At 43.7% G+C, this 27,398-nt stretch overlaps 1 protein-coding gene across 4 annotated transcripts in view; it reads left to right on the top strand.

Moving 5' to 3' along the window:
* Positions 1-11,194: 11,194 nt before the first annotated feature.
* Positions 11,195-27,398, top strand: part of DZIP1 (DAZ interacting zinc finger protein 1) — a 78,901-nt gene continuing 62,697 nt past the window's right edge. For 3 of the 4 annotated variants that reach the window (XM_054012188.1, XM_054012169.1, XM_054012197.1), the window contains exons 1-4: positions 11,195-11,342; positions 18,607-19,228; positions 23,757-23,841; positions 26,123-26,250. In XM_054012188.1, coding sequence (XP_053868163.1) covers positions 18,767-19,228; positions 23,757-23,841; positions 26,123-26,250 — 675 coding nt within the window. In that variant the 5' untranslated portion in view covers positions 11,195-11,342; positions 18,607-18,766. The remainder of the gene's footprint in view (positions 11,343-18,606; positions 19,229-23,756; positions 23,842-26,122; positions 26,251-27,398) is intronic. The other variant, XM_054012180.1, reaches the window with a different exon arrangement.

The following is a 27,398-nucleotide window of genomic DNA, read 5'->3' as shown; positions in this document are numbered from 1 at the left end:
GCAACAGGAGTTAATTATTATTACAAGTCACACCTAAAATTATAGTAAATGAAAGACTGTCTATTTTTCAATTTGCTTACTTTATACTTTCAATGCAGACAGAGCCCAAGATGACTCAATGTTCTCCATTTAACGTAAGAAGAACAAAATCTTTTATAAGATAACATCCTCCTCTTTTCCACAGAATGTACAAATAACTTTTATTCAGGCCTTTTCAATGCACAAAAATGCCCTCCCCCACTACTAGCAAGATAAATTCCCCAAGCCCTAAAAAATTCTCCCACAGTCTACACACACGCACACCCCCAAAACCCCACACAACACTGTTCACCAGCTGAGAATATCCTTCATAAACCTCATAAATAATTTATACATGCAACACACTGATTTACCTTGCTGCAGCTAAATTGTCTTGCTCAATACACATTTGTTTCCTCAGTTCTTAGTCACAAGGCTCATAGCTTTTCTCACAACTATTCCACTGATAAAACAAACTTCCCTACCCTCAACCACACAATCAATTCCTCCACTTCTCTCTTCTGCATTATTGTTGTTAAAATAGTACAAGTGTTCAACACTTCTAGATATTCAAAGAGTGTAGAAAAACCTACAACAGCATCTAACCCAAAACAATTTAACATACTAGTAATGCTTTTATACTGCCACTCGAGGTCCCTGCAAACAGTCAAATCCACATGATCTAATGAGCTCAGATAGGTAGTGATGATGACTTTTTTTTTTTCTAAAATTACTTCACACTAACTAAACTGAGGAATGTAACTGTAGTGCTGGGGTGAACTTTAATGTCACTTAATGGGTAGAGTACATTTTAAATGCACTTCTGTAAAGTAGTAAAAGAACAAGGATATCAGAGTTTGGGAAATGAGAAGAACGAAGAGCCTGGGGGTCAGAGCTGAGAACTAGAGATCTGATGTACCTGTGGTCACGGCTTATTTACAGAAGCTTTCTGGAAGGCAAAGGCCTCCACTTGGCCAAATCACAGCATTAGGTGTTGTATCTGACCCTGCTAGCTCCACCACAGGAATAGTCTCTCAATGAAAGTAATTTATTCCAACTGTTAATGTAAACCAGTTGTCAGTGTTTTGCATCCTCCTCTAAGCCTGATTCACAAAGGATGTGAGTCTGTTACATCTCCCACCTGTAAAGCCTAACTCTTTAACACAAGCTGTGGAGGTTTATGCTTTTAGTCCTGGACGTCCCCATTTTGCTACCTGCTGTTGGCCAAGAGCAGGGTGTAACATTAAGAGCATTCCATCTTCAGAATTCTCTGTGCTCCCACATTTTTCTTTATCCCTGCCCCCAGGTGCTCTTCTTTTGTATACTACATTTCAGCTACCAGAGACAAGATTTCAAAAGTGACTAGTGAGAGAACCTGTGTATTAGAACTTAAGAACACTCATTTCCTAAAAATTAGACACCTTCAAGGTGTATCAAATAGGGCACCCCAAAATTGAAGCACTAAAAATCTCTACTCGCTTTTGAAAATCTTGGCCCATGTGTTGTGTGCTCATACCAATACTATCTAATGATAGGACATCATGTTAACAAATGTCTTTGTTAAACTTCTGAGCATGCCTATTGTGAACCAAAATATTGCAAGAAACCTAAATGGAGTGAGTGAGCTTGTTGCCTATGCAGTTAGTAGAAATGTGTTGTCTCCCCTTGTGACAAACTGGACTCCTCAGTACTTTGCTAAACACTACTGATGTGAGAAATTATATCCAATGAAAGTGGAATAGTTACTTTCTCCAAATTCACTGACTTTACAAAGAAATCTTTGACATTAAGAATAGGGCAAAGGCAAAGGGCAGCCAGATAGCTAGTAATGAATTGGAGCTGCTATAACCAGTTCATGTGTACCCTAATTCTTTACAGTCATAAAATATTTCTGGTAAGTGTCATTCAAGGTGTCAATGAAAAGCTCATGACTCACTGGTTATCGTGTAATATAGGTGCAAGCAACTGATGCAAAATTATGAATATAAACTGAAATTATAATTCTTAAAATGTGTTTGCCACCTGTGCAGGAGTTGCTCCACCCTGGACCAAGGAATGTATTTTTTTTTTTTTACCTGGGAGTTAATGCCAAAGTAAACTCACACCATTATGGTGGAAGAGGAGACTGACAATCACCTGTTTAATGTTCATGCAGTTACACCAGAGGGGACAGAAACTAAGTAACTTGCATTTTAGCAGATAACCCCAGCAGGAAACTTCTTCACCAGAAGACTCCATGTCATCTTCATGGCTTGAATGAACTTTATCCAGGCGTAACCCTCAGACGAATTCATTTTCAATGGTCACTGGACTATAAACATAATGTGTTATAGGTACTACCACACACCCAGCATGAAGTAGTAATAACCCCAATACATGGTTTCTGCCTTCAGCACCCCCAATATAAAAATTGTTCCAGCACCATTGACCATAAAAAAGGGGCAAAGAAACCACGAGTTATATATATTTCACCTAAGACAAAGGTACCAGCCCTTTGACTTTGAGATATAGATTTTGACCCCAGGGTTTGGCCAGCCATCTTGATAGAAACATTGTGAGGATTTTACCTTGCATCTAATCTAGTTTAAGGTTTAGATACTAGAAAGTATTTTATTTTAATTTTTGTAACCATTTCTGTCCTTGATCCTTATACTTGTACTCTCTTTATTTAGTTCCAGAGAGATAGATTAACTTGTTTTATTTTTAATCTGAACCAGTCCAGTGCTGTGTTTGAACTGAACTGTTTGGTAACTCCAGTTAAAGTAACAAACTTTTGGAAGTTGACTTTTTAAAGGAACAACAAACCTGAACATTCCTGAGCCCCCCTGCATCCAAACTCTCTCCTGAAGCCCACACCCCAACCCAACCCACGGTCCCAGCCCAGAGACCCCCCTTTCACTCCAAACCCCTCATCCCAGGTCCCACCCCAGAGCCCACACCTGCAGCCAGAACCCTCACCCACCTGAATTACCTGCCCAAGCCCCCTCCTGAACCTGAACCCTCTCCCGCACCCCAAACCTGTCAGCCCCACCCTCCAGCCCTCTCCTGCACCCCAATCCCCTTTGCCCCCCAGCCCTCTTCTGCACCCCAAATCCCTCATCTCTGGCTCCACCCCAGAGCCCTCACCCCCTCCTGCACCCCAACCTCCTGCCCCAACCAGATGAAAATGAGCAAGGGTGGGGGAGAGCGAACAATGGAGGGGGGGGATGGAGTGAGCAGGGCAGAGGTATTCGGTTTTCTGCAAATAGAAAGTTGGCAACCCTAGTGTTGCCACAGGCTGGTGATTTCGGGGAGCTAATCCACAATAGGCACAGACAAGACTACTTCATGCTAAGGGTAGGTAGTGATGAGGTGCCTCACAACCCTGGGTACTCCTCGGAAGCATTACAAAAGTAATTTCAGCATCCCCTGTGTACTGTGTTATTGACAACTATTTGTCCTTTGGCTTGATGTTACGAACACTGGCTCCTATTGTGCACTGCCACACTTTGTCATGTTTCTTGGCTAAAACTTGTAAAACAGAACTGTGACCTCCTGGACTCTCCTATGCCCCTTTTTTCTTGTGAGCTCCTACCTTGTTACAGTTAACTCCCCGACCGACATGAAACCTTTAGTGCCCTACTTTATCTGCTAGAGCTTCTCAAATACCATTTGTCTCCTTAATTTAAGACATACAAATTCCTTCTCCCTTGTTAAGCAGCACCTGAGGTTTCCAGGCAGAGATGGTGAAAGACCCTAATGAATGAACACATTTCACTATGCTAGTCCAAAAGGGGGTATTTGAGTGGTTGAAATCAAATAAGACTCAAATTTTGTTGATCTCAGATGCAGAGGTTAGTGTTAACATTTGGGACTTTTCCTGTACTCAGTGCTGCATAATCACTGTGTTCATCAAGTGTGAGGACTCTAGCTTAGTGGGAATTTTTGAAATGGTCAGAAAATTGATTCACCATTTGTATCGTTTTTTATAAACAGCCAATATTAGTGATGGCAGCCTACTTTTCTCATCCAGTCTAGTTCTCCTGCATCTATGTTAAGGTGGAGCTGGAAGTATAAAGGGTTGGTGATTAAAGGGGGTAGGCCTGTAGGGAGAGTAAGGAATTGTTGGGGCCAGACCTCAGAAGGATTGGAACCATAGGGCGTGGTCTACTCTGGACTCTGGGGGCATAGAATTGCTAGGTCAAGTTTTGGAGCAGAATTAGAAAGACCTGGAAGCTTTGCTTGGAAGCATTGCATTTCTGGTTTCTGGGGTTGCAGGAGAAGATAGATTATGGGCAGAAGCAAGATTGACAGTGGTGTAGCTCTTTAAGTTCAAGAAACCTTATAGGTACAGTGACACCGGTAGGCCAGGTGCCAGCTCTTGTCAACGCTATAGGTGTCAGCTGAGTATTGACAAATTCATAGCTGGAAACCAGACCAGCTCACCTATAAGTATTGTTCAAGATAAGTGTTAGACTTCTAAGAATGTGTTTAGACTACAAAACGCTTGTAAGTTGCTGCATGCATAATCTTACTTGTAATGTCTGTATCCCATGCTATAAAGGTAATATGAAAGTTTCGCAGCTGAACCCCCATCAATGGAAAGGGGATCATGCTTTCAAAAGCCTGGCATAGGTGCTAACTCTATGGGTGCTTCAGGGCTGGAGCACCCAGGGGAAAAATTGGTGGGTGCTCTGCACCCACCGGCAGCTCCCCGCCCCACCCCAGCTCGCCACTGCCTCCTCCCTGGAGCGTGCCGCTATGTCGTGCTTCTCCCCCCTCCCTCCCAGCGCTTGAGCCGCGAAACAGCTGTTTCACACGGCAAGCACTGGGAGAGAGAGGGAGGAGGAGGAACGCGGCATGCTCGGGGAAGAGGCGGGGTCGGGGCAGAGATTTGGGGAGGGGTCCAATATGGGCAGGGAGGGGGCCTTAGCACCCACCGGCGACAAGGAAAGTTGGCGCCTGTGAAGCACTCAAAAAAAAAAAAAGCGCCACATCTGTTGCCAGGAATACATCACCATACAGAGTCAGGTCTTCATTATTTTATCCTAAAATCTTGGTTTTAATTGATATCACCGTAAGTCCCTTCTATACACCTCTTCACATCTTGTGGGAGAGAAGTGTAATTTCTCCTCAGATCCAGAAGAAAGTTCTTCTGAATATTTAGATGCATTCACATCAATCCAGTGTAACGAGAGATTTTGCTTTTAGCTGTTTTGAAAAACCTTGCAGCACCTTGATAGAGACCAGCAGAGAAAAACTGAAAAAGGAGTTTAATTATCGTAAAAATGTCACCTCTCCCCATTGATATAATTAAGGTGGTGACAGAATCAGGACACTTTGACTTGCATAAAATAGCAGTTAGTTTTAAGAATAAGACTTTAGATAAATAGTAATTAGTGACACTTTAAAGATAAAAATCCAAAATGAGGGATGCAATAATCCTCTATGAAAGACACAGGGTTAGGGTATGGAAAGTTCCAGCAACTATTGGGGAATTGACTCAGCATTTCTCCCAAGATGGCATCAGGGGAGGAACTCTATCCAAGAAGGCACCAGGGGGAGGAGCTTAGCTATAAGTATGACATAATGAGGAGGAGCTAGAGAAAAATAGCAATTATGCTAATAAATGGTCAGTTTTCAGAACGGAGAGAGGAAAATAGTGGTGTCCCCCATGAGACCAGTTCTGGGACCAGTCCTATTCAACATATTCATAAATGATCTGGAAAAGGGGGTAAATAATGAGGTGTCAAAATTTGCAGATGATACAAAATTACTAAAGATAATTCAGACCCAGGCAGACTGCGAAGAGCTACAAAAGGCTCTCTCAAAACTGGGTGACTGGGCAACAAAATGGCAGATGAAATAAAATGTTGATAAATGCAAAGTAATGCATATTGGAAAGCATAATCCCAACTATACATATAAAATGATGGGGTCTACATTAGCTGTTACCACTCAAGAAAGAGATCTTGGAGTCATTGTGGATAGTTCTCTGAAAACACCCACTGAGTGTGCAGCGGCAGTCAAAAAAGTGAACAGAATGCTGGGAATAATTAAGAAAGGGATAGATAATAGGACAGAAAATATCATGTTGTCTCTATATAAATCCATGGTACGCCTACATCTTGAATACTGTGTGCAGATGTGATCGCCTCATCTCAAAAGAGATATATTAGAACTGGAAAAGGTTCAGAAAAGGGCAACAAAAATTATTAGGGCTATGGAACAGCTTCCGTATGAGGAGAGATTAATAAAACTGGGACTTTTCAGATTGGAAAAGAGATGGCTAAGGGGAAATATGATTGAGGTCTATAAAATCATGACTGGTGTAGAGTAGATAAGGAAGTGTTGTATACTTCTTCTCATAACACAAGAACTAGGGGTCACAAAATGAAATTAATAGGCAGCAGGTTTAAAACAAATAAAAGGAAGTATTTCTTCACAATGCACAGTCAACCTGTGGAACTCCTTGCCAGAGGATGTTGTGAAGGCCAAGACCATAACAGGGTTTAAAAAAGAACTAGATAAATTCATGGAGGATAGGTCCATCAATGGCTATTAGCCAGGATGGGCAGGAATGGTGTCCCTAGCCTCTGTTTGCCAGAGGCTGGGAATGAGCGACAGGGGATGGATCACTTGATGATTACCTGTTCTGTTCATTCCCTCTGGGACACCTGGCACTGACCACTGTCGGAAGACAGGATACTGGGCTAGATGGACCTTTGGTCTGACCCATTAGGGCCGTTCTTATGTAATGAGCAGACCTTGAGAGATCTACCAGCATATAAGGTCAACAGCTAACAGGCTGAGTGCAGTGGGTTTGAGGCTTTGTGGAAGAACCAAAGCTACCTGAGAAGAACAGAAATTCCAAAAAGCAGCTACCTGAAAAAGCATCAGTAGCAAGCAGCGGTAGCAATTAGGAAAATGTGGCCTTGACAGTCACCATCCTTAACATCATTACTGACAGATCAGAAGGACCATTAAGATGAAACAGAGGGAATTGGGTACAAGTGTAAGTCTGATATTTCCATCTCTTGTTAAGGAGTGCGGGGATCTGTCTGTAAATAAAGCTGGATGCCTGTGTTCTGAGTGAAATCTCCCCTACCCATCCTGCGACCGCTTGGCTAGTCTGGCTCACAGGATGTTAAAAGTTTAAATGTTAGATTTTAAATATTAATATATTAAACGATTAACTATTAAATGTTAGTATTCATTAAATAATTATCTCTAAAACTATAATATTGTAATGATTTATAAAGGTAAGATATATTACATTGTATTAAGCATGTTATTGAATAGCAACATCTAGACTAGAGCCTTAGTGTATATAGACAGGTTTCAGAGTAGCAGCCGTGTTAGTCTGTATCCGCAAAAAGAACAGGAGTACTTGTGGCACCTTAGAGACTAACTAATTTATTAGAGCATAAGCTTATTCTTCTGTATTCTTATGCATCCGAAGAAGTGGGCTGTAGTCCACGAAAGCTTATGCTCTAATAAATTTGTTAGTCTCTAAGGTGCCACAAGTACTCCTGTTCTTTTAGTGTATGTAGAGACTCATACCTGCATATATATATCTATTACATTGTGACTGTTATATGATCTAAATATCCTGTGTAGTCCGTGTCTTTTATTTTGGTGCGCCGCTTCAATCCTAGATATAATTCTATTGTATTTTAATATATTTTATGTATTCTTTCTTGCTTCTATTAAAAATATTGCAATTACTTCTTTTTTAAATTAATAATGCATATGTTTTCGAAGAATTTCTGCTTGTGTGTGTCAGTCCTAAAGCAGAAGGCTGTATCCCAATGTTCCCGCTAATTTTTTCCATCCATGCGTGGAATAAATTTTGTTATGTGCACCAAGGTATGTGCAGATGTGCACCAGTAGAAACAAAAAACCTAGATATAATATATATCTTTAAAAAGTTACCATAGGGATAATTACTCCAGCCAGGACAGGTTAGGCATTTTAGAACTCACTATTCAAAGAATTAAATTTAAGTGTAAGAGAAATAAAAATTATGAAATGCATAGATCAGTCAAACTAAAATAACACACTTTGAAAGAATAAAATTACAGCGAATATATGTGCATTGCAGGAAATACCAAGAAGTACCAACAACCGTAATACAAGTATGTGTTGGGAGGTGAGTGTGAAAGACTGTGTGACACAGAGATTGTGTGTGCTGGCTGCTGGGGAATTTTCTGAGAGATGCCATATGCTGTCTCTTTAAGGCACTCATTGAAAGCTCTCCTGCTCCTGAGCCCTGTTTCCCCTCCTCTCCCCCACTCTGCAGAGATAGGGTACATGGGCAGGGTGGAGGGGGAGAGAGTGTGTGTGTGTGTGTGTGTGTGAGAGAGAGAGAGAAAGATTGTGTGAGCTGGCTTCTGGGGAAGTCTCTGAGAGACAGTGCACTGTCTCTTTAAGGCACTCACTCACTGTCCAGGCTTGTTCAGACCTCAGACAGCAGCAGCTCTCTTCTGCTCTAAGTCCTGAGCCCTGTCCCCTCTCCCCTGCTCTGTGGAGATGGGATACAGGAATGGGGGGAGGAGAGGGGGCCGGCTCCAGGCACCAGCAAAGGAAGCAGGAGTTTGGGGCGGCCAAAGGAAAGGGGCGGTATGGTCCAGGTCTTCGGCAGCGGGTCCCTCAGTCCCTCTCTTCCTCTTTGAGCTGCCGCCGAAGTGCCGCCAAAGAGGAAGAGAGGGAGCGAAGGACCTGCCGCCGAAGAATGAAGCGGCGTGATTGAGCTGCCGCTGATTGGATTTTTTTTTTTTCCCGCTTCGCCGCTTGGGGCGGCAAAAAAGCTGGAGCCGGCCCTGGGAGAGGGACACCCTGACATCAGCATCCCTTTCCCCCCACACTCTGCACAGTCAGCAGGAGGGTCCCGGGAGCAGCTGCAGGGGCAACGTGGCTGCAAAGCTGCAAGGGGACAGGAATCTGAACACATGCTGCTGGATGTGTGCGGCTCTGCTAATCAAGTGCGCAGCACTTGAATCACTCCTGGGTGACCCCGCAGTTTAGAGGGAATACAACTGTATCCGTGTCCTTTCAGGGGTTAGCAAGACTAACTTGCTCTGGGGAATCCTCTGCAGGTTGGAGACAAGCCCCCTGGTAACACCCAGGCAATTCCTTTAGGGCAGGCCACAACCTTGTTACCCTTTTGTTAAATTAGAAGTGCTACTGTAGGCTAATTTAATTGGTGTCTAAAATTTAGGGTAACACCAGGACCAAAGAGTGAAATTGAACTCAAAGCATTTGAAGATCTACAGTAGATATGCAGTTTGGCATAAATACAATACAGAGTATAAGGACTCTGAGTAAGACATGAACTCCACTTTTACTTATTCCCTTGATTATGTAATAGCTAAACAAAAGCTACTAAGTCAGTTGAGACTCCCTGCTTTGCTTCCTTGAGAATACAGCAGCTTCTATGAGTTAATTTAATATGAACTAAACTAAATTGGCCAGACAGCTCAGACAAAAATCTCTATGTGTGCCTTCCTTTGAGTCAAAATAAATTCAAAGGTATGCTGAACTCAAGTAATGTGGAAGACCAATCACCAAACTACTGAGAGAGGTGCTTAGTTATGCATCTAATAAACATCTTTAGGAGCAGTTAGGCCCAGATCCTTAAATAAAATCCTCGTTGATTTCAGTGGGAGTCAGGCACCTAAATATCCTTGAGAATATGGGCTCTTTAGTGCCTTTCCTCAAGTTTTGTGTTAGAAACAACTACTGATTAACTACTCCCTACTTTACCACCAGCAAGGAAAATCTTTACTATTCAGCCAACAAAGCATCAAGGATTGTGGAATCATAGCAGAGATACAAATATCCATTTGTTATTAAAGGAGCTAAAAGTCATCTACCATTGACTCCCCTCTCAACAGAATGATCTAATTTAAGCTGGTCTGTCCTGAATCTTATAATGCAAAAGACAAGCATGAGTATGTGCATAGTAAGACATTGGTCAAAGAGGGTAGAGCCGTGGACAACCTTCCCCCCCTACCCTTGCCTGTTGTCCTTTAATAGTGTTAGATGGAATCCTATGGGTGAGAGTGAATGAGTTGTGAAAGGACATAAAGGACTTGTAAATTTCAGCCACCATAGGGTTGGCATATTGGGGCATTGCTGAACAAGGGCCAATTTAAGGTTGCACAGGCACACCTCCAAAATGGAGGCTTAGCCTCCCCTAGCGTCTTACAACCACCACCCATGCAGATCATTCTGGATTCCAAAGCAGCTGCAACCCCTCCCAGCTTGGAATCATCCACAAACTTTATAAATTGACTCTCCATGCCATTAATCATTTATAGTCATTTTTTGAATAGCAAGAAAAATGTCTTAAACTACAACTTTTTTTTAATAGTGTCTCCTAATTCATAAAACCTTGATCTGCCCCCCCCCTTTTTTTTTTTCGAGTTTGAGGAAAATCAGCAGTCAGCTTTGGGCTAAGTATCAGAAACCAAAGACAACTCTGTGAGACCGCTGTAGCGCTGAAAATGCGGGGTTTGGCGAGGAATCTCTGTTATCTTAACTATCAGAGGGGTAGCTGTGTTAGTCTGAATCTGTAAAAAGCAACAGAGGGTCCTGTGGCACCTTTGAGACTAACAGAAGTACTGGGAGCATAAGCTTTCGTGGGTAAGAACCTCACTTCTTCAGATGCAAACTTCTTCTTCACTTGCATCTGAAGAAGTGAGGTTCTTACCCACGAAAGCTTATGCTCCCAATACTTCTGTTAGTCTCAAAGGTGCCACAGGACCCTCTGTTGCTGTTATTTTAAGGGGGGTCACAACCATCACCCTAAGAAGTGAGCTGGGGCACTGAGGGATCTGGAGACTGAAGGTGGAGTTGTGGGGGGAGACCGCGGCTGGCTGAGCCACAATGTCTTCGCTCCTTCTCAAAGTTGATATTCCCGCCCCATCGCCGGGCGAGGGCTGCCTGCGCTCCCGATGCCCCGCTCCCGGGGCCGCCTCCTCTGCCCCCCCAGCTCCGGCCCATCTCCGCATTCTCCCGGCATCTGAGAGCGGAGGCGTGTCTGCGCCTGAGAGCCTGGGGATAGGCGGGAATGAAGACGGGAGCGGGGAGGAGGGGGAGCTGCCAGCCCCTCTATGACATGGAGCAGGAGCCGCCGCGGAGGGGGCGGGGAGGCGGTGCTGTCGGGTCGCTGGAGGCGGGCGGGGAGAAGCAGCAGCGCTGTCACCCCCGCGACCCCTTCCCCTTCGCTCTCCTGGCGCAGCGGGAATTGCCCTGCCGGACTGCAGCCACAGCGGAGCCGGCGGGCGGAGGAGGCGCTGCCCGGGGACCCTGCTGTGTCGCGGCCGCTACCGCCGCCTGAGGTGAGAGCAGCGAGGCGGGGGCTGGGATGCCGCCCTCCGTCTTCTCTCTCCTGTTGTGTTGCGCGCGCGCGAGTACGGGTCCGCTGCCCCCAGCTGTGACCAACCTTCGGGCCGGGCCCACACGTGGCGCCCCCGCTGGGCTGGTTTGGGAGCTCTCGGTCCCGCCGGGCGCCCATCGCTGCCAGCGGGGCTTCTCCAGCCTCGGCTCCGCTGGGGCCCCACATTGCGGAGGGCGAGATCGGGCTTCTCAGAGCCCCAGCCTTCGCTGATGGAGGGCGCTCCCTGCCGGAGCCTCTCCAGCCAGGCCCAGCTAGACTCGTCTCTCCTCCTCCTCCGCTCCCCAGTCACCCTGCCGCCTCCCTCACGCTGGCTTGGCTCGGATTAGCGGGGCGGGTTGTGAGTAACTGTCAGGGTTGTCTTGGTCGTTTAGCCTAAAGCAGTATTTTGGAATGAGCAGCAGCGGCACTACCATGGGGCTCCAATCCGGATTGGCCTTTGGGTACCACTGCAATGTAAACAAATTATTTGAGGCACCAGTCAGTGCTACCGTTAAGTTTAAATTTTGCACTTAAAGCAAGTTTCCAACCTCTTTATTGTGGATTAAAAAATACATTATATCCTTCCAAAATTATTCTTTGGGTGCAGGAATCAATGTTCGGAGCATTTACAAGGAACTCTGTTATAATTTGTTTAGGAACTAAAATAAATTTAAAATTAGCCCTTTTAGAAATGTAGCACCTGGTGTCCCTTTTTTATTTGCTTCCACTGATCTCAGTGACAGAATAACAGACTTTCCCCCCAGTTCTGATTGAGTCTGCCTCCCAACAGTTTCCTTTCAGCTGCTAACTCCCCTCTCTATCTGAACATGTATAAGAAAGCACCCTGGAGAGATCCCATAGCAACTCCTAATGTCTTCTTTAGTGCCTGTGTTCAAAGTTGCACTGCTTTAAATTGGTTAAAACAGATTTAGGCCATGTCTACACTACAAACGTTCACTGTTGCAAGTTACGTCAGTATACAGCCACCAAAGTTTGTATATCACTTGTGCATGTGCAGGCATGGGCGGTGTGTAATGGAGCCTGGGGGGAGTTGCATATGGTACAAAGACTGTTCTAGCTTAATTTGATTGCTGATTTCTCCCTTGCAATAGACAAAGATCAGATGTCTGCTGACTTTCTCACGAGTCAGCAGCCTTTGATACCTGTGGTATAAGCAACATAGCCCTTGCTTGAGTGGTTTTGTTCTTTCCTCTCCAAATGTCAAAGCCTGTTCCTATTGAACTCAATAGCAAAATTTCTTATGGTTTCAATGGGAACAGGATTTGGCCCCAAGAGATCAGAGAATGTGATTTTGATCAATTGCTTATCTGTCCAGAGACAGTTCTCATGCACATTCTGACAGGCTGATTTTGATTGCCCCTCCTGTATGTCATGCTGAGGAAAATAATAAAACAATTTTGGCTGTAGTTCTATCAAGGTGCACATGGGACACACAGCTCTATGCCTCTTTTCCATCAAAACCAGATGGCACAGCATCTTTGCTTTCCTAGTGCCTGGCGGAGAGCAATACTTAGGCCTTGTCTACACTGACACTTTACATCGCTGAAACTTTCTCGCTCGGGGTTGTGAAAAAACACACCCCTGAGCGATGCAAGTTTCAGCGCTGTAAAGTGGCAGTGTAGATAATGCACCAGTGCTGGGAGCTGCGCTCCCAACGCTGGGAGCTACTCCCCTCGTGGGGCATGTTTTTTTTACAGCGCTGGGAGAGCTCTCTCCCAGCACTAGTGCCGTGACTACACAGCCACGTTAAAGCGCGGCCACAGCCATGCTTTAACGTTGGTAGTGAAGACATATCCTTAGATAAAGGTAAGCTGGCAGAAACTTAGTTTGGACATAAGGGAGGCACTAATAGTGTATTAAGGGAAAGTGGGGTGATTGTTCTTCCTATCCTTCTTTCATTTAAGAAGTTTTCAATTTGGGGTGCTGCTGGATCCTCAATGACACCTGGAAGTACAGGTGGCACCAGGGGCCCAAAGCATCATTTTACAACTGTATCTGTTTAACAAATGCAGTTGTAAAATTTTAGACAGGTAAGGGGGTTGTTGGAGGGGACGGGGAGAGCATGGGGGCCCCAGGCTGGGGGCAGAGTGGGGAGGAGTCACATGGAGGGTCATGTGGGGAGGTCACGTTCCCCCCCTTGTGTCCCTCCCATGAGTGCAGTACCGGCAAGAAAAGATTTCTACTTGCACCACTACTCACCAGGAACACTTGTGTCGATGTAAAGTGCAGTACACCGCTGTTAGGTGTCCCAGTATGCCAACTGCTGCCGTCCTGCACAATGCCTTTTGGGGCTTTTTTGCAGTGTTTTGTGGGATAGAACTGATTTGTCCAGGGATCTCTGGGAGCTATGGGTCAAGTTCCAGCATGCAACTCTCTCCATCCCATAATGTTGTCCATATCCATAATTTTTGTGCCTCTTTAAAATAATCCCACAAACCTGCATGGCACTCTTTGGTCTCTGCCATAAGTATGGAGCCCCCAGAGCTGTACACTTACAACCTTTGGGTGGGCTAGAGGTCTCTGCCATCTCTGACAGAAGTATGGAACCCGCAGAGCTGTGCACTTGTAACCTTTGGGTGGGCTAGAGTTCACTTCATTGCCCTGCTCCAGTGCCTAAAAAAACAGGAATTCACATAGAAAAGTAGCTGGAGACCCAGAATTCAATCTCTAAGGATTTTCAGCAAAGATTGCACAGGGTCAACCTCCCCACATTCAAATCCCCAAAGAAATTAAAGAAATGAATTTAATTAAATAACAACTTTATAAAATCTTATGATAAAGAAACAAATAATAATTTAATTTGTACAACATAACATGGCCATTTTATAATCCACATAGATTATCTTCACAGTTATACATAAATAAAGAAAACAAATTACAATCTCAACAGTTCAGTCCCCACAGAAACACAGTGAGAAGAAGAAGGGTTCCCAAAACTTAGGCTGAATTCACCTGAATCTCAGAGTCTTTGATCAGCAAATCTATACAGTCTGCTGAATCTAAAACAACATCTTCCCTCCACTTGCTTGTAGGAATCTTCATGGAATCCATGCTGACTCTTCCTCTGCTAAAATCACTGTTAGCCAGTCAGCTAACCGATTAACCAACCACTCGCTTAAGTGTACACATTAAAAAAAAATCCAACTTGTTACAAGAAAATACAAAACTGAGAATAGCAAAATATAAATTACTCTTTCCCCATTACTACATTTAAAGAAAAGTTGGTGAATTATACTAGTTGAGACAATTTAACTAAAACAGTTTGGCTAAAATAAAATAAAAACATTCAAAGTATACAATTAAAACAGAATAAATTATTTTTCCCTCCCAATTTCTTGTTTCTATAATTATCATTACCCATGCTTCCCTGTTAGAGGGTTAACAATATCACTAACCTGCTGCAAAATGCTTCACGGTTAGGGGAAACAGCCTGCTTTCTGCTCTTGGTCTCAGCTTCTCCCAACTCATACAGGGCACATGGCCTTTGGTAAAGCAGCTGCCCTGACTGCTGGCCCTCATGGAGTCTGACCCCAGCAACAGGGAACCTATTGGAGCATACCCCAAACTACACCCAAAATCCAGATGTTTCTGGATGTGGAGGGCTAAATCTGCCTAGCAACAATGAAGGCCCCAGACACAACTCTCTCCTACCCGTCACATGGGTCTCTTAAAGAGATATCTTCCTATTAGGCACTTGGGTTACACGCTATTCTCATGAACATTGAAAGTACAGGATGCAAGATTCTCCTGAATTTCCTGTACTCTCAGGACTCACAACAACCGGGGACATGAGGATTTCTTTGAGGACAGTTTGCTGAGGGACGGGGCCGGCTCCAAGCACCAGCCCAGCAAGCAGGTGCTTGGGGCGGCCAATGGAGAGGGGCGGCACGTCTGGCAATTCGGTGGCGGGGCCGTCACTCCCTCTCAGAGCGAAGGACCAGCCGCCGAATTGCCGCCATAGAATGAAGCAGCACTACAGTTGCCGCCGATCGCGATCGCGGCTTTTTTTTTTTTTTTTTTTTTTTCCTGCTTGGGGCGGCAAAAACGCTAGAGCCGGCCTTGTGAGGGACATCGTGAAAATTCAAGGTTGTTGGTGACATTCATGGAACACTGCTTGTGGACCTGAGAACCAAAGCTGACTGCTGGTATTGCATCGTAATGCAGGTGGGACAATGAGCAATGGCTGCAGAACTTTTGGATGCAGAAGGCCACATTCCTGGATCAGTGTGCCAAGCTTGCAGCAACCCTCCAGCACATGGACACCAGAATGAAAGCTTCATTGCCAGTGGAGAAGCATGTGGTGTTTGTACTCTGGAAGCTTGCAACTGGTCAGTGGGAAATAATTTTGGATTTGGAAAATCCATAATGAGGACTGATGTGCAAGTGTGTAAATCCATTAATTGTATCCTGCTACATAGGACAGTGCCATTCGACAATGTGCAGGAAATAGTGGATGTATATGCAACAGGGGGGTTTCTGAACTGATGGAATGATAGATGGCATACATATCCATATTTTGACACCAACCCACCTTGTCACAGAGTACATCAGCAGAAAGGGTTACTTTTCCATTGTTATACAACTGTTGGCAGATCTCTGGGGATGCTTCACTGATATGAAAATTGGCTAGTCAGGGAAGGTGCATGATGCTCATTTCTTTAAGAACATGGGACTGTTCAGAAACCCACTGGCTTTCCTGACCAAAGAATTACCATTGGCTATACTGAAATGCCCGTACTGATTCTAGAGGACCCAGCCTACACTTTGCTTCCCTGGCTCATGAAGCTATACATTGGCCACCTCAACAGCACCAAGGCAAGGTGCAGCTAACAGCTCAGCAGATGCAGAATGACTGTTGAATGTGCTATTGGCAGATTGAAGAGACACTGGCAGTACTTGCCTTAGTCACTAGATTGATTCTCAGTGAGAAAAATATCTCAATGGTTATAGCTGCCTGTTTTGTCCTGCATATCTGTGAGGCAAAGGGAAAAAGCTGATGCCAAATATAGGGTGAAGGTGGAGCGACTGTCTGCTGACTCTGAACAGCCAAACACAAGAATTATTACAAGAGCTCAACATGGAGCTACACAGTTGAGGGAGGCTTTGAAAGAGCACTTTAATGGTCAGCCACAGTAGTGTTCTCTGGTGGACTGTTCTCTGTGCCTGGAGCTTTGGATGTTGCTAAGAATTGTGTAATGCTTACTGTACATTTATAAATATGACTGGGTGTTTTCCTAAAGCTATGAATTATGTGATGTTTGGTGTGCATTTACAAGTAGTTTGCTTTGAGTATCGCTATGCATTCTACAATATTTGTTGTGATGCAATAAAGATGATTTGATTCTCCAAAAATAGAACTTTATTGAATGGGGGGGGGGGAAAACAGCACAGAAAACCGGTGTGGAAAAACCCCCAAAGGTGATGCTATACACATTTTTAACATAACTTATTGGACTGAAAATTTAATATTATAAAGGAAGTAAACATGTATGTCCACTTCAGTGCACAAATGTAGACAGTTGTGGCTACACATACATGAACCCTGGTTCTCACAGGTCTGTGTATGTGAAGATGTGGTTTTCCTTGGTGTTCACTGCAGAGGTCTCTGTCTCAGGCTCCTCCAAGGTATCTACAGTGGTCTGCTGGGTGCTATTGGGATCTCCACCCAGTATGGCAGGCAGTTCCTTGTAGAAGTGGCAGGTCTGCAACACAGTACTAGACTATTGTGTTCCCCTCGATCCCAGCCCGGAGCACCCTCCTGTACCCCAAACCCCTCAACCCCAGCCACACCCTGGAGCCCGCACCCCCAACCAGAGCCTTCACCCCCTCCCGCACCACAATCCCAATTTTGTGAGCATTCATGGCTCGCCATACAATTTCTATTTCCAGATGTGGCCCTAGGGCCAAAAAGTTTGCCCACCCCTGCTCTATGCCATTTGGGGAGGTGGTTTTACTGCATCGCTGTAACATGGTGCTTACGTTGGCTGGATACAAATTTGAGTGTAGATACATGCAGGAATAGGTTGATGCAAGGCAACTTACGTCAATCTAACTTTGTAGCATAGACCAGGCCTTATTTAAACCAAAACCCTGTGTGAACATTCCTAAACTTGGTTTAATATTGATTTAACAAATGAAGTGCTTACATAAACTATCTGGTTTACCCAAATTGGTTTAAAAAAATTACACCTTTAATTAAACCTGTGCAACTTTGAATAAAAACAAGGCCCTAGTCTCCTGTGTGCTCACATGTTCTCTCTCTGTCCTTCTGCATGACGATGTGGGTTGTATATGTGCTATATGGGGATGAATTATACAGGGGTGTATATTGGAAATGGGAGATGTGAAACATATGACTAGTGGGTGAGGTGTACCAGAAGGGGTTGTGTGATGTTCATGGGAAGTGGCTGGAGGGGAAGAAATGTAGGCTGTGTTTGTGGGGTGAATGCTATGTGGAATGTGTATAGGATATAGGGGTGCCTGTGGGGATGAGGAGGGGGTAGAGTGGGGTGTGTATACAATATGAGTTGTGTAGGGATGCCTGCGGAGGGGGTGATATGGGATGTGTTTGGAAGTAACTGGAAGGATGAGAAGCTGAGGTGTATATGGGAGGGGTTGTGTATGCAGGGGGGGGCAAGGTGTTAGGGGGGTAGGAAGGATGATGTGGGGTGTGGGTGGGACAAGGTGTTTGGGGATGGGATGGTGAGGATGGGGGTGAGGTGGTTAGGGATGGAAGAGTGAAGTGGTGAGGTGTTTGGGGATGAGGGGAGTGAGGCGGTGCAGTGTGTGTGGATTGGGGGGTGAGGCGGTGTTGATAAGGGTGTGGGGGGTGAGCAGGTGTTCGGGATGGGGGATGAGGAAGTGAAGTATGTGTGGAGGGGGGGTGAGGCCATGGGGGTGGACAGGTGTTCGGGATGGGGGATGAGGAAGTGAAGTATGTGTGGAGGGGGGGTGAGGCCATGGGGGTGGACAGGTGTTCGGGATGGGGGATGAGGAAGTGAAGTGTGTGTGGAGGGGGGGTGAGGCCATGGGGGTGGACAGGTGTTCGGGATGGGGGATGAGGAAGTGAAGTGTGTGTGGAGGGGGGGGTGAGGCCATGGGGGTGGACAGGTGTTCGGGATGGGGGATGAGGAAGTGTGTGGGGGGTAATATAGGGAGGAGGCAGGGGAGGTACCAATGCTCTCACTCTCGCTCTCTCCCCGCAGCTGCCATAGCAACGCGGCAGACGCCGAGGAGGGGGCTCTGGGCTCCGCGGCCCGGCTCATGGTCAGAGCCTGAGGCCGGGGCCGAGGCCGGCCGCCTGGTGGCGGGACGCGCAGCCCCGCGCCCAGCGGTACCTCCCTCTCCCGCTGCAGCCCGGCCGGGATGGGCAGCGCCGCCGCGGCGGGGACCCTGCCCGCCTTCCAGTTCCGGCCGCGGCACGGGAGCCCGGACTGGCGCCGGCTGAGCGCCGTGGACGTGGAGCGGGTGGCGGGCGAGCTGGACGTGGCGGCTCTGCAGGAGCACCTCGGCCACGTCACTTTCTGCAGCGCCGAGCGGCTCCTCTGCCCGCATTGCCGGGGCCCCGCCGACCCGCTGCTGCTCAAGCTGGTGCGCCTGGCGCAGCTCTCCATCGAGTACCTGCTGCACTGCCAGGAGCACCTGGGCGCCCAGCTGCAGGGCCGCGAGCAGGCGCTGCGGGCGGCCGACGCCCAGCTGGAGGAGGCGGGCAAGGAGGCGGCCCGGCGCGCCCAGGAGATGAAGCTGCTGAAGGAGGAGTGCAGGCGGCGGAAGAAGATGATCAGCACCCAGCAGATGATGCTGGAGGCTAGAGCCAGCTATCACCAGGTGAGACACACTTACAGTCGCTGCTAGCGCTCAACCCCTCCATGGTGCAACCGCAGGGTGGGCGGACGGACAGGAAACACTTTCTTACCTTGGGGATATGATCCCCTACCCCTCATGAGATCCTTTCCCCATCAAAATACCCCAGAGGCTGCAGTTTCATTCTCAGCACTTTGGGGCTAGTATCTCATATTTCTTTAGAGAGGAGGTGTTTGATTTCCAGCTAATCCTATTCACTGATGAGCTTTTTCCAGGCTTGTATTCATTTCACCATCCTGTGTGTGAAGCGAATGATTAGGCAAGGTGGAAGGCAGGCAATAGAGAATAGGGCACGTTAAGTCTTAGAAAGATTAACAGTTTAAGGGTCTATCAAATTTCCCATTCTTTTTTCAACAAGTATTTTGGGAATTTATAACTGCCTTAAAATCTTCTGAAATTTAAAGACTATACTGGGCTGAAACTTGGCAAACATGGCCTCGGGGCAACTTTGTGTGTTTGCGTGTGTGTATTTAAAATTCATTTAACTCTCATGAAAGATGTTCTGACACTCCTGAAGGTCAAAGTCCTGTTTATCCAAATAATAGGTACAGCATAGGTAGGAGCAATGCAAGCTTTCCCATGCTGTGCCATCAACGTGTTTCAACCCCAACTGGAGGGAACATCAGCATGTCAGTGGGTTAGGAAAAAGTTTTCTTTCTTAAAATGTCTTGATTAAGGAAAAATTTCCATCTTAAGTTCAGTGGTCCAGTAGGAAGATATGTATATTTTGTCCAAAATTCTGTATTTTTTAAAAGTAAATTATGCTATTTATTGTATATTTCCCTCACTTAGGCCCCAGTCTTGTAGTGGTATCCATGTGGGGTCCTTGTGGATTCAGTTGCAGGATCAGGGCCTTAAGGAGAAGCTACTGATGTGATTTGCATTTCAAAAGGTCTAGATGTCTTGTTTGACCAGAGTATCTGACCTGGTTTGAAAATGAAAACTGAGTGAGCCCCTGCATCATTTTAATTGTAAACTCAACTGAATGTCAAGTAATCCCTTTATTGTATTTGAGAGCACAAATATGTGCGTGCATTCTCTTCAGAATGCATTTAGGCCATATCTGGCTGAGTGGAGCCTGAAGAATCGAGCAAACTACTGGCCTTGGAGTATAGTTCATCTTCCTTCTTCTGTTCAGCGGCATTTATCTCATTATCCATTTAAGGTCATATAAAATAAAAAACTCTTTCTCCCCCTTTTATTTCTTGGAATAAATTATTATCTCTAAGAATTAGATCTAGTGAGGGATGAGTTCAGAAACTGATATTGAGTAATATCTGTAAAATGGAGTGAGCACTTTGGGTTTGAATGGAGGACTCCAAGTTATCTATTTCTAGTATTTGTAAGTACAGATTGACTATTAGGCAACAATTACATATCATTTGTCCGTATCAAGCATTTGGCTGTCCTGGAGTACCAGACAGTGGGGTTTTGGCTAGTCTTGCTCAGTGTAATTCAGGTTCCATGCCCATAAAAGCTTTGGCCCCTTTATGAGCAAGACTGTAAACAGTTACTTGCCTTTCTTAATGCATGTGCACTTTATTTTCGATGTGATGCACAGTAATTGAGTTTTGAGTTTTAAGTTTAATGTCTTTAATCCATATCCAGAACAAGTGAAAACTGTAAAAATAAGAAATGTCAAATGGAATTGCTATTAAGGTGTGATAATTTTAAGGCTCAAAAACTCAAATAAAATCTTTCTTAATGATGGAATGTCAGCTTTCTACTATATTTGAATTTCTCATATTTTGATGATTTGCACAAGATCTTAATGTTCCATAAAAGCTTTTTTGTATTTAATACTATGAAAAATAGTTCGAGGAATATTGTCACCAGTAATAGGCACATAGTATAAACATTCCATCTGCTAGTTGTTGAATAAGAGCTTGCTTCTACTACATGAGTTTAGTGCTTGAATGGATAACAGTATTTCACAGCCAATTTAATACCATAAATCATGCGCAATCTGTTACAGTGTAAAATCCCTGATGGTTCTTTTGCTTTGCTACCATACTATACCTTCTCTATCTAGGTTTTATGTCAGTACTTCCTTGCATGTATCCAACAAAATGTAACTTAATTATTAATGGTTTTAGTGGTGGTTGCAAGACATTTATATTTAATATCATACTAGCCATCAGTAGAGGAATTTCAAATTCTAGATGAGACCTGGGAATTTGACTATAATGAACAGATTTTAAATCTGCTGAGCAAGTTTGAAATTGTCTTTTACATTCATATCACATCAGTGTGACTGACTGACTTAATTGTGCAGTTGTGGCTCCCTCAAGCAGATTTGTAACATATACAATAGCCAAGGATAGTTAGCCATCATACCTTATGAAAGAAATGAGGGGTTTTGATTCACAACATAGTCAATCAGTTTCAACAGCTGTATATTTTGTTCATGTTTTATAGTAGGTCTTCTGATTATCACTCTGAAAATGGGCAAAATGTACTTTAAGGAATGAATTAAAAAGCTTTAAAAATATACCAGTAGGATCAAAATTTGATAAAATACATCTCTACATTTATAAAAGATGAATGTAAATGAGTGTGTTAAATACACACCATTAGAGGCAGGACAAATCATAAAGAATGTGTAAATGTTCTGTAGTACGTTTTGTATAAAAAAACGAAGTATGTAACTCAGCACCTTACTACAGCCTCTGCTTTTATATTTTTCCTGAAAGGTTGGGTGGGAGGCAAATTCTTGCAGGTTTGTGCTGATGAATCAGTGGGTTTCTGCTGTATTTTGTTATTAATTTGGATCCTACTAAACAGTGCTTTTATTTATCTGCAATTGTCACCCTTTCTTGCTCCAGCTCCTCCTCCCTATTAACTTCTCCAGCATGATTCCCCCACAACTCTACTTTTTGTTATCTCATTTCCTTTCTAAGTGTCCTGAAAAGCAGTAATGCTAAAAAAATCTAAGGCTAGTAGGTTTCTGCAAATTTCATCAGAGTTTTCAGTATAATATGGGAAGGAAACAAAAAGTCAGTGCAATTTTGGGTTGCAAACGTTGCATCCTGGGATGGGCGCTAATAAATCTTTACATAGCTCTGGCACCGTCACACCTGGATGTGCCTTTAATTTCTGGGAATTTCATTAATTCAGAGGAGTGCAGATGAGCTACAGAAGACCTGTCAGGGTTGGGGAGATTGATTTATGAGAAAAGACTAGGGCCCTGATTCTGCATTAGAATCTGCTAAAGTCAATGGGACGCCTCATTAGTGGAACCTGATGCAGGATCAGAGCCATAATAGAGATATGCCTTGACTGCCTGGTGATTAAGGTAGGGTTGCCAGGTGTCCGATTTTCGACTGGAAATTCCGGTTACTACAGGCGGGGGAGGCAGGAAGGCTGGGTCATTACCCATGCCAGCCCCTACTCAGTCGGGGCCGCTTCCTACCTGCGTTGGGCGACTGCAACTCCCAGCCTGGCTCCGCAGGTGAGTCCCTCCCGACCTGTGGAGAGGAGAAGAGGGGGGGAAAAGCAGTGAGTGACGGGGGGGGAAAGGGGAAGAGAAGTGAATGGGGTGTGGGGTCTCGGGGGCGTGAAGAGGTGGGGCCAGGGGTAGGGTCTGGGGCAGGGGAAGAGGGAAGAGTGGGGAATGTTCTGGCACTCTTGCTGGAGTGTCCGTTTTTTAAATATTATAAAGTTGGCAACCCTAGATTAACGGGTGGGGTGTGTCCCAATAACAATATGCAGAAGAGAAGAATTTTAGCATAATAAAATTAGGTATTCATATATAATTTATCAAAAGTACGGATGCAATCCCCCTTGCTTGGTACTTTTAAAACTAGACTCCACTATGATTCTACCTCCCGCCCTCCCAACATGGATATAGTTCAAAGTGTGCACTGTTTAATGCCAAATTTCTCTGTTCAGCTATTGAGTTATATATGTTGGAGGAAGGAGAGAGAGTATGGCAATACAATTTCACAATGGGAAAAGTACATGTATTTTTCTTTTTGGTTTGTTGAAATCCAAAATAGTGGCATGGATATTCCTCATATTTCATGTTTTTTAAAACCAAACATAGAGCATTTCAGTCCAAATGGAGATTTTATTTTACAGTTAAGAGTGAGTGATAATGGGGTAATAATTTAAACTTGTTTTCCACTTTAATTATATCATTAATTAGGTTTTCTCACAATATTGTCAACCATTACCTTCTCTTGAATAGAATGCCAGACATTCTCAAGTGTCTGTGATCTTATCACTTTTTAGTGGCTTCATCTTATAGAGGATATAATTCCTAACATTACTACTCAAGCCTGAATATTTCACCTGTGACCACCAGCATGCTATGTAATTTAAACTGAATAGTGTTGGAATTCAAATCAGTATCACAGTGTTGCCATGCACAAGAATGGGCTACTGTACGGAGAAATGTAATAGGCTAATTCAAAAAATGTTAACTGTCATAATTAAAAAGACCAGCATTTAATGTTGTTACCTAAAACAAATATCTAACTATATTTTGTAGTGTCGGTTTTGTGATAAGGCTTTTATGAACTACTCCTTTCTACAAAGTCATATGCAACGGCGCCATAAAGAAGAATCTCACACTGGTGAGTACTTTCACACTATCAGGAAAGTTAAGGAGATATAGAAATATGTAAAATATATTCAGGATATGCAATTTAAGTTTTTGTGTGACCCAGAAAGAAGCCATTTGACTTATAAGCCCCAGAGTGAGTTTGTACATTTGACAGTTACACAGATCATGTAAACTGACCAAATGTGATATGGCAGTCATTTCACTGAAAGATTATAAACGTGGAATAGCATGCTGCCATGTTTAGAATCATTTTTCAAACTGAGCTCCTGCTGAATACCTTTGCCAGTGGCAGAATTCAGAGCAATGGCTTCCTTTGAATATATGAAAGCTGTGAAAATGTGAGTATCATTGCCAGTGAACAGGATGTACCATGGAAAAGGAAATTTTATAAAAAAGCATTGTTATCATTATAGGATCCATTCCACCTCCAGTGAAGTTAGTAAGAATTGGATCAGGCCCACAATAAATTTATAGTGATAGTACAATGTGATAGTTATAGGGAAACTTATGATTATTCAACCAGGATGCCAAACTCAGGAATCCAGTATAATCATCATTGTTACACTACCCTATTTGGTAGATTATTGTAAAATGATGTTCTTAGAAACAGTACTTCAGATCAGGAAGTGGAATTATATCAGGATACCTGCACTTCAAATTGTTCAAGGCACGTGGCCTTTGGCCTTGTGACTCACAACATTAAATATGCACAAGTTAGCAATACAGTATACATGGTTATTGGTGTATGGTAAAGGCACTTTTTTCCAGGTTGCTTCAGAGGCATTTGCATGTACAGAGTAATGCTACATTTTTATTGTCAGTATGAATGATGAATTTAGGGATTTTCTTCTCTGCCTCTTCTGCTTTGTGTCAACTGAAAAATATTTATCGTGTGAAAGCCATTCTTCATATTTTTGCTTGTTTTACCCCAATATATTTTTCTCACTGCGTGTGCGATTCATTGTTGCTGGGAGATGATGTTCTTTAGCAATGGGAAAGGTGTTAAGGGAAGAAAGTGGGGGATGGTGACCCAGAGAGACAGGTTGGCAATGGAGCAGGAGCAGATGGATAGAGGTGGTCAGGAAGGAAGAGCAGCTGGGAGCAAGAAAAATGGGCTAGTGGAAGAGAGAGAGGATGGAGACAGGGTTTGAACAGTAGCCTGAGAGACCAATAAAATAGCAGTAGCATTGAAGGAACTGAAAGAAGATGTTGGTAAATTGGTAGAGGAAAGCAGCTGTTATGTGCTTGGAAAGAGAGGGTAATGGGAGGAATGGCAGAGTCAATTGAGCTGGATTCATTCTGTATTAGCAAGAAGAATTACTGTGTGAGGGGAGTGCTCCAACTCTTTGAACACTTAGGGTATGTCTACACTGCAATAAGACACCCACGGCTAGCCCATGCCAGCTGACTTGGGCTTGTGGGGCTCGGGCTAAGGGGCTGTTTAATTGTACTATAGATGTTCAGGGTCAGGCTGGAGTCTGGGCTCTAGGACCCTCTGACCTCATAGGGTCCTAGAGTCCTGTCTCCAGCCCAAGCCTGAACATCTACACTGCAATTAAACATCCCCTTAGACTGAGCTCCTTATCCAGAGTCAGCTGGCACAGGCCAGCCGTGGGTTTTTAATTGCTGTGTAGATACATCCACAGTTATTCCCATTGTTCTGCTATGTACTCAGATACCGCAGTGATGGGCAAACTTATAAAAACCTAGATAGATTGATAAAGTGGATACATTTTTGAGTGTACATTTGAAACAATTTTTTGACAGTGACCCTTAAAATGAAATTCTGGGAACAGAAGTTTCACCTATTTAATTCTAAACAAATCCAAAGTTGTATCTCTATATGGACTGATAAAGAAAGTGACTTTAACTAATTAAGATCCTCTAATGAATCTTGCAGAATTGTATATTTGGGAGTCATGCCTTTCATTCCTTCTTTGACCTTCTGCACTTTATATTCCTATAAAACATTGAAATTAGATTATATTATCTATGTCAGATTAGTTCATTTTTAATATTAAATATTTCATAAGCTTATTTCACATGCTATATTTTCAATAAGACAATGGCTGTCAATCTATGGCCTGTGGCGCTTGGCCTGTAGTCCAGAGAATGTATTATTTTGAGAAGCAATCTGTGAGGAATTGTAATATTGGGAGGAAAGATGATCTGTGAGAGTAGTGGTTCACAGAATGAAAAGGTTGGAGAAGCATTGAAGAAAGACATCTGTGGGAAAAATCACATTTCCCAAAAATATAATTAACATTTTGAAAATGTATATTTCTTTCAAGCAGAACAAAAGAAGAAAGCACAGACAGATAAATTACAGGATGAGATTGATAAATTGAAGGAGCAGTTACAGCTCACCAAGTCCCTCCTAGAAGCTGAACAACAAGCTCACGTGGCCAGATTTTCTAAGGTAGTATATATTAAGTGTTAACAACACCCTACAAGAATCAGTATTTTGGACTGTATTCACTGACCATGTAGCTCGCAAATGAGGTGAATAGAACTGAATGAAAACTTAAATAAGATTTTTCTGTTTAGCAGCATTGCTCCTGTGCCACATCAGGTACAGCCCCTCCTGCAATTTTAAAAGCCCTATTTGTTATCTTCCACTATCCCTTCTTGTATGTATTTTGGAACCAATATGAAAGGCACTGCTACTATTAGCACCTGCCAGTCATCAGAATGGCAAAAAGCTCTTATTGGAGCAGATAGAATGCAGAATATTATGATATTTTAAATAATATTATATAGTGCCTAGACACTATGGTGATTTGGTACTTGCTAGATACTGCTCTGTAAGGTTAAATGATGGTTTGTAAACAGTAAGATATTCCTTGCCACGAGAACTTCGGTCTAACATAGGCAAGACATGAGATAACAGTTTAAGGAAGGGAGAGCGAGAAGAAGGTAATGGGGAGAAAATGCAAGGAATATCACTTCAACTTGTGTGTTAGCCTTTGAACCCTAGGTAAGTAGCCAAGGGCTTTCATTAACCTTGAAGCAGTAGGTAGCCTCAGCCATTGTGGAGGGTTGACAAGAGATGAAGCAAAAGTGAAAAAATTTAAAAGCAGTAATATTGCTTTGGTGGGTAGTTACATGCAAAGGCTTTATTTTATTACTGTTATTAATTTGGATTGCAATAGCATCTATAAGTGGGGAAGAGAGGATAGGTGTAACAAAGAAATAAAAAGATAATGTGGTTACATAGTTAAGCTACTGCACAACTTGATCATTTCTGATTCCAAATCATCTTGCAATTTTTGTTTCTTTTCAAATAAATAAAATCAGCTATCCTGTCAATATCACAAGAGAGATGAGTTTTTAGGATGGATTTTAAGGAGGAGAGGATATAGGCCTAACAGATAACTTCAAAGAGTGCATTCTATGAATAAGGGGCAGTGTGGAGCTGGTTTTTAAATAAGACAGATTTAGTTAAAAACCAATCTTGATCTAAATGTTATAAATGTAATTGAATTTTAAAATTGCATTGTAAACTGCCCCATTTTTCTTAATATTTTGGTAACTTTCTTCTGCATAGCATGGTTATAAAGTTCCCTT

Source organism: Malaclemys terrapin, chromosome 1 (genome assembly GCF_027887155.1).
Source record: "Malaclemys terrapin pileata isolate rMalTer1 chromosome 1, rMalTer1.hap1, whole genome shotgun sequence".
NCBI classification, from domain to species: domain Eukaryota; kingdom Metazoa; phylum Chordata; order Testudines; family Emydidae; genus Malaclemys; species Malaclemys terrapin.
This window is presented reverse-complemented; position numbering and strand designations above follow the sequence as displayed.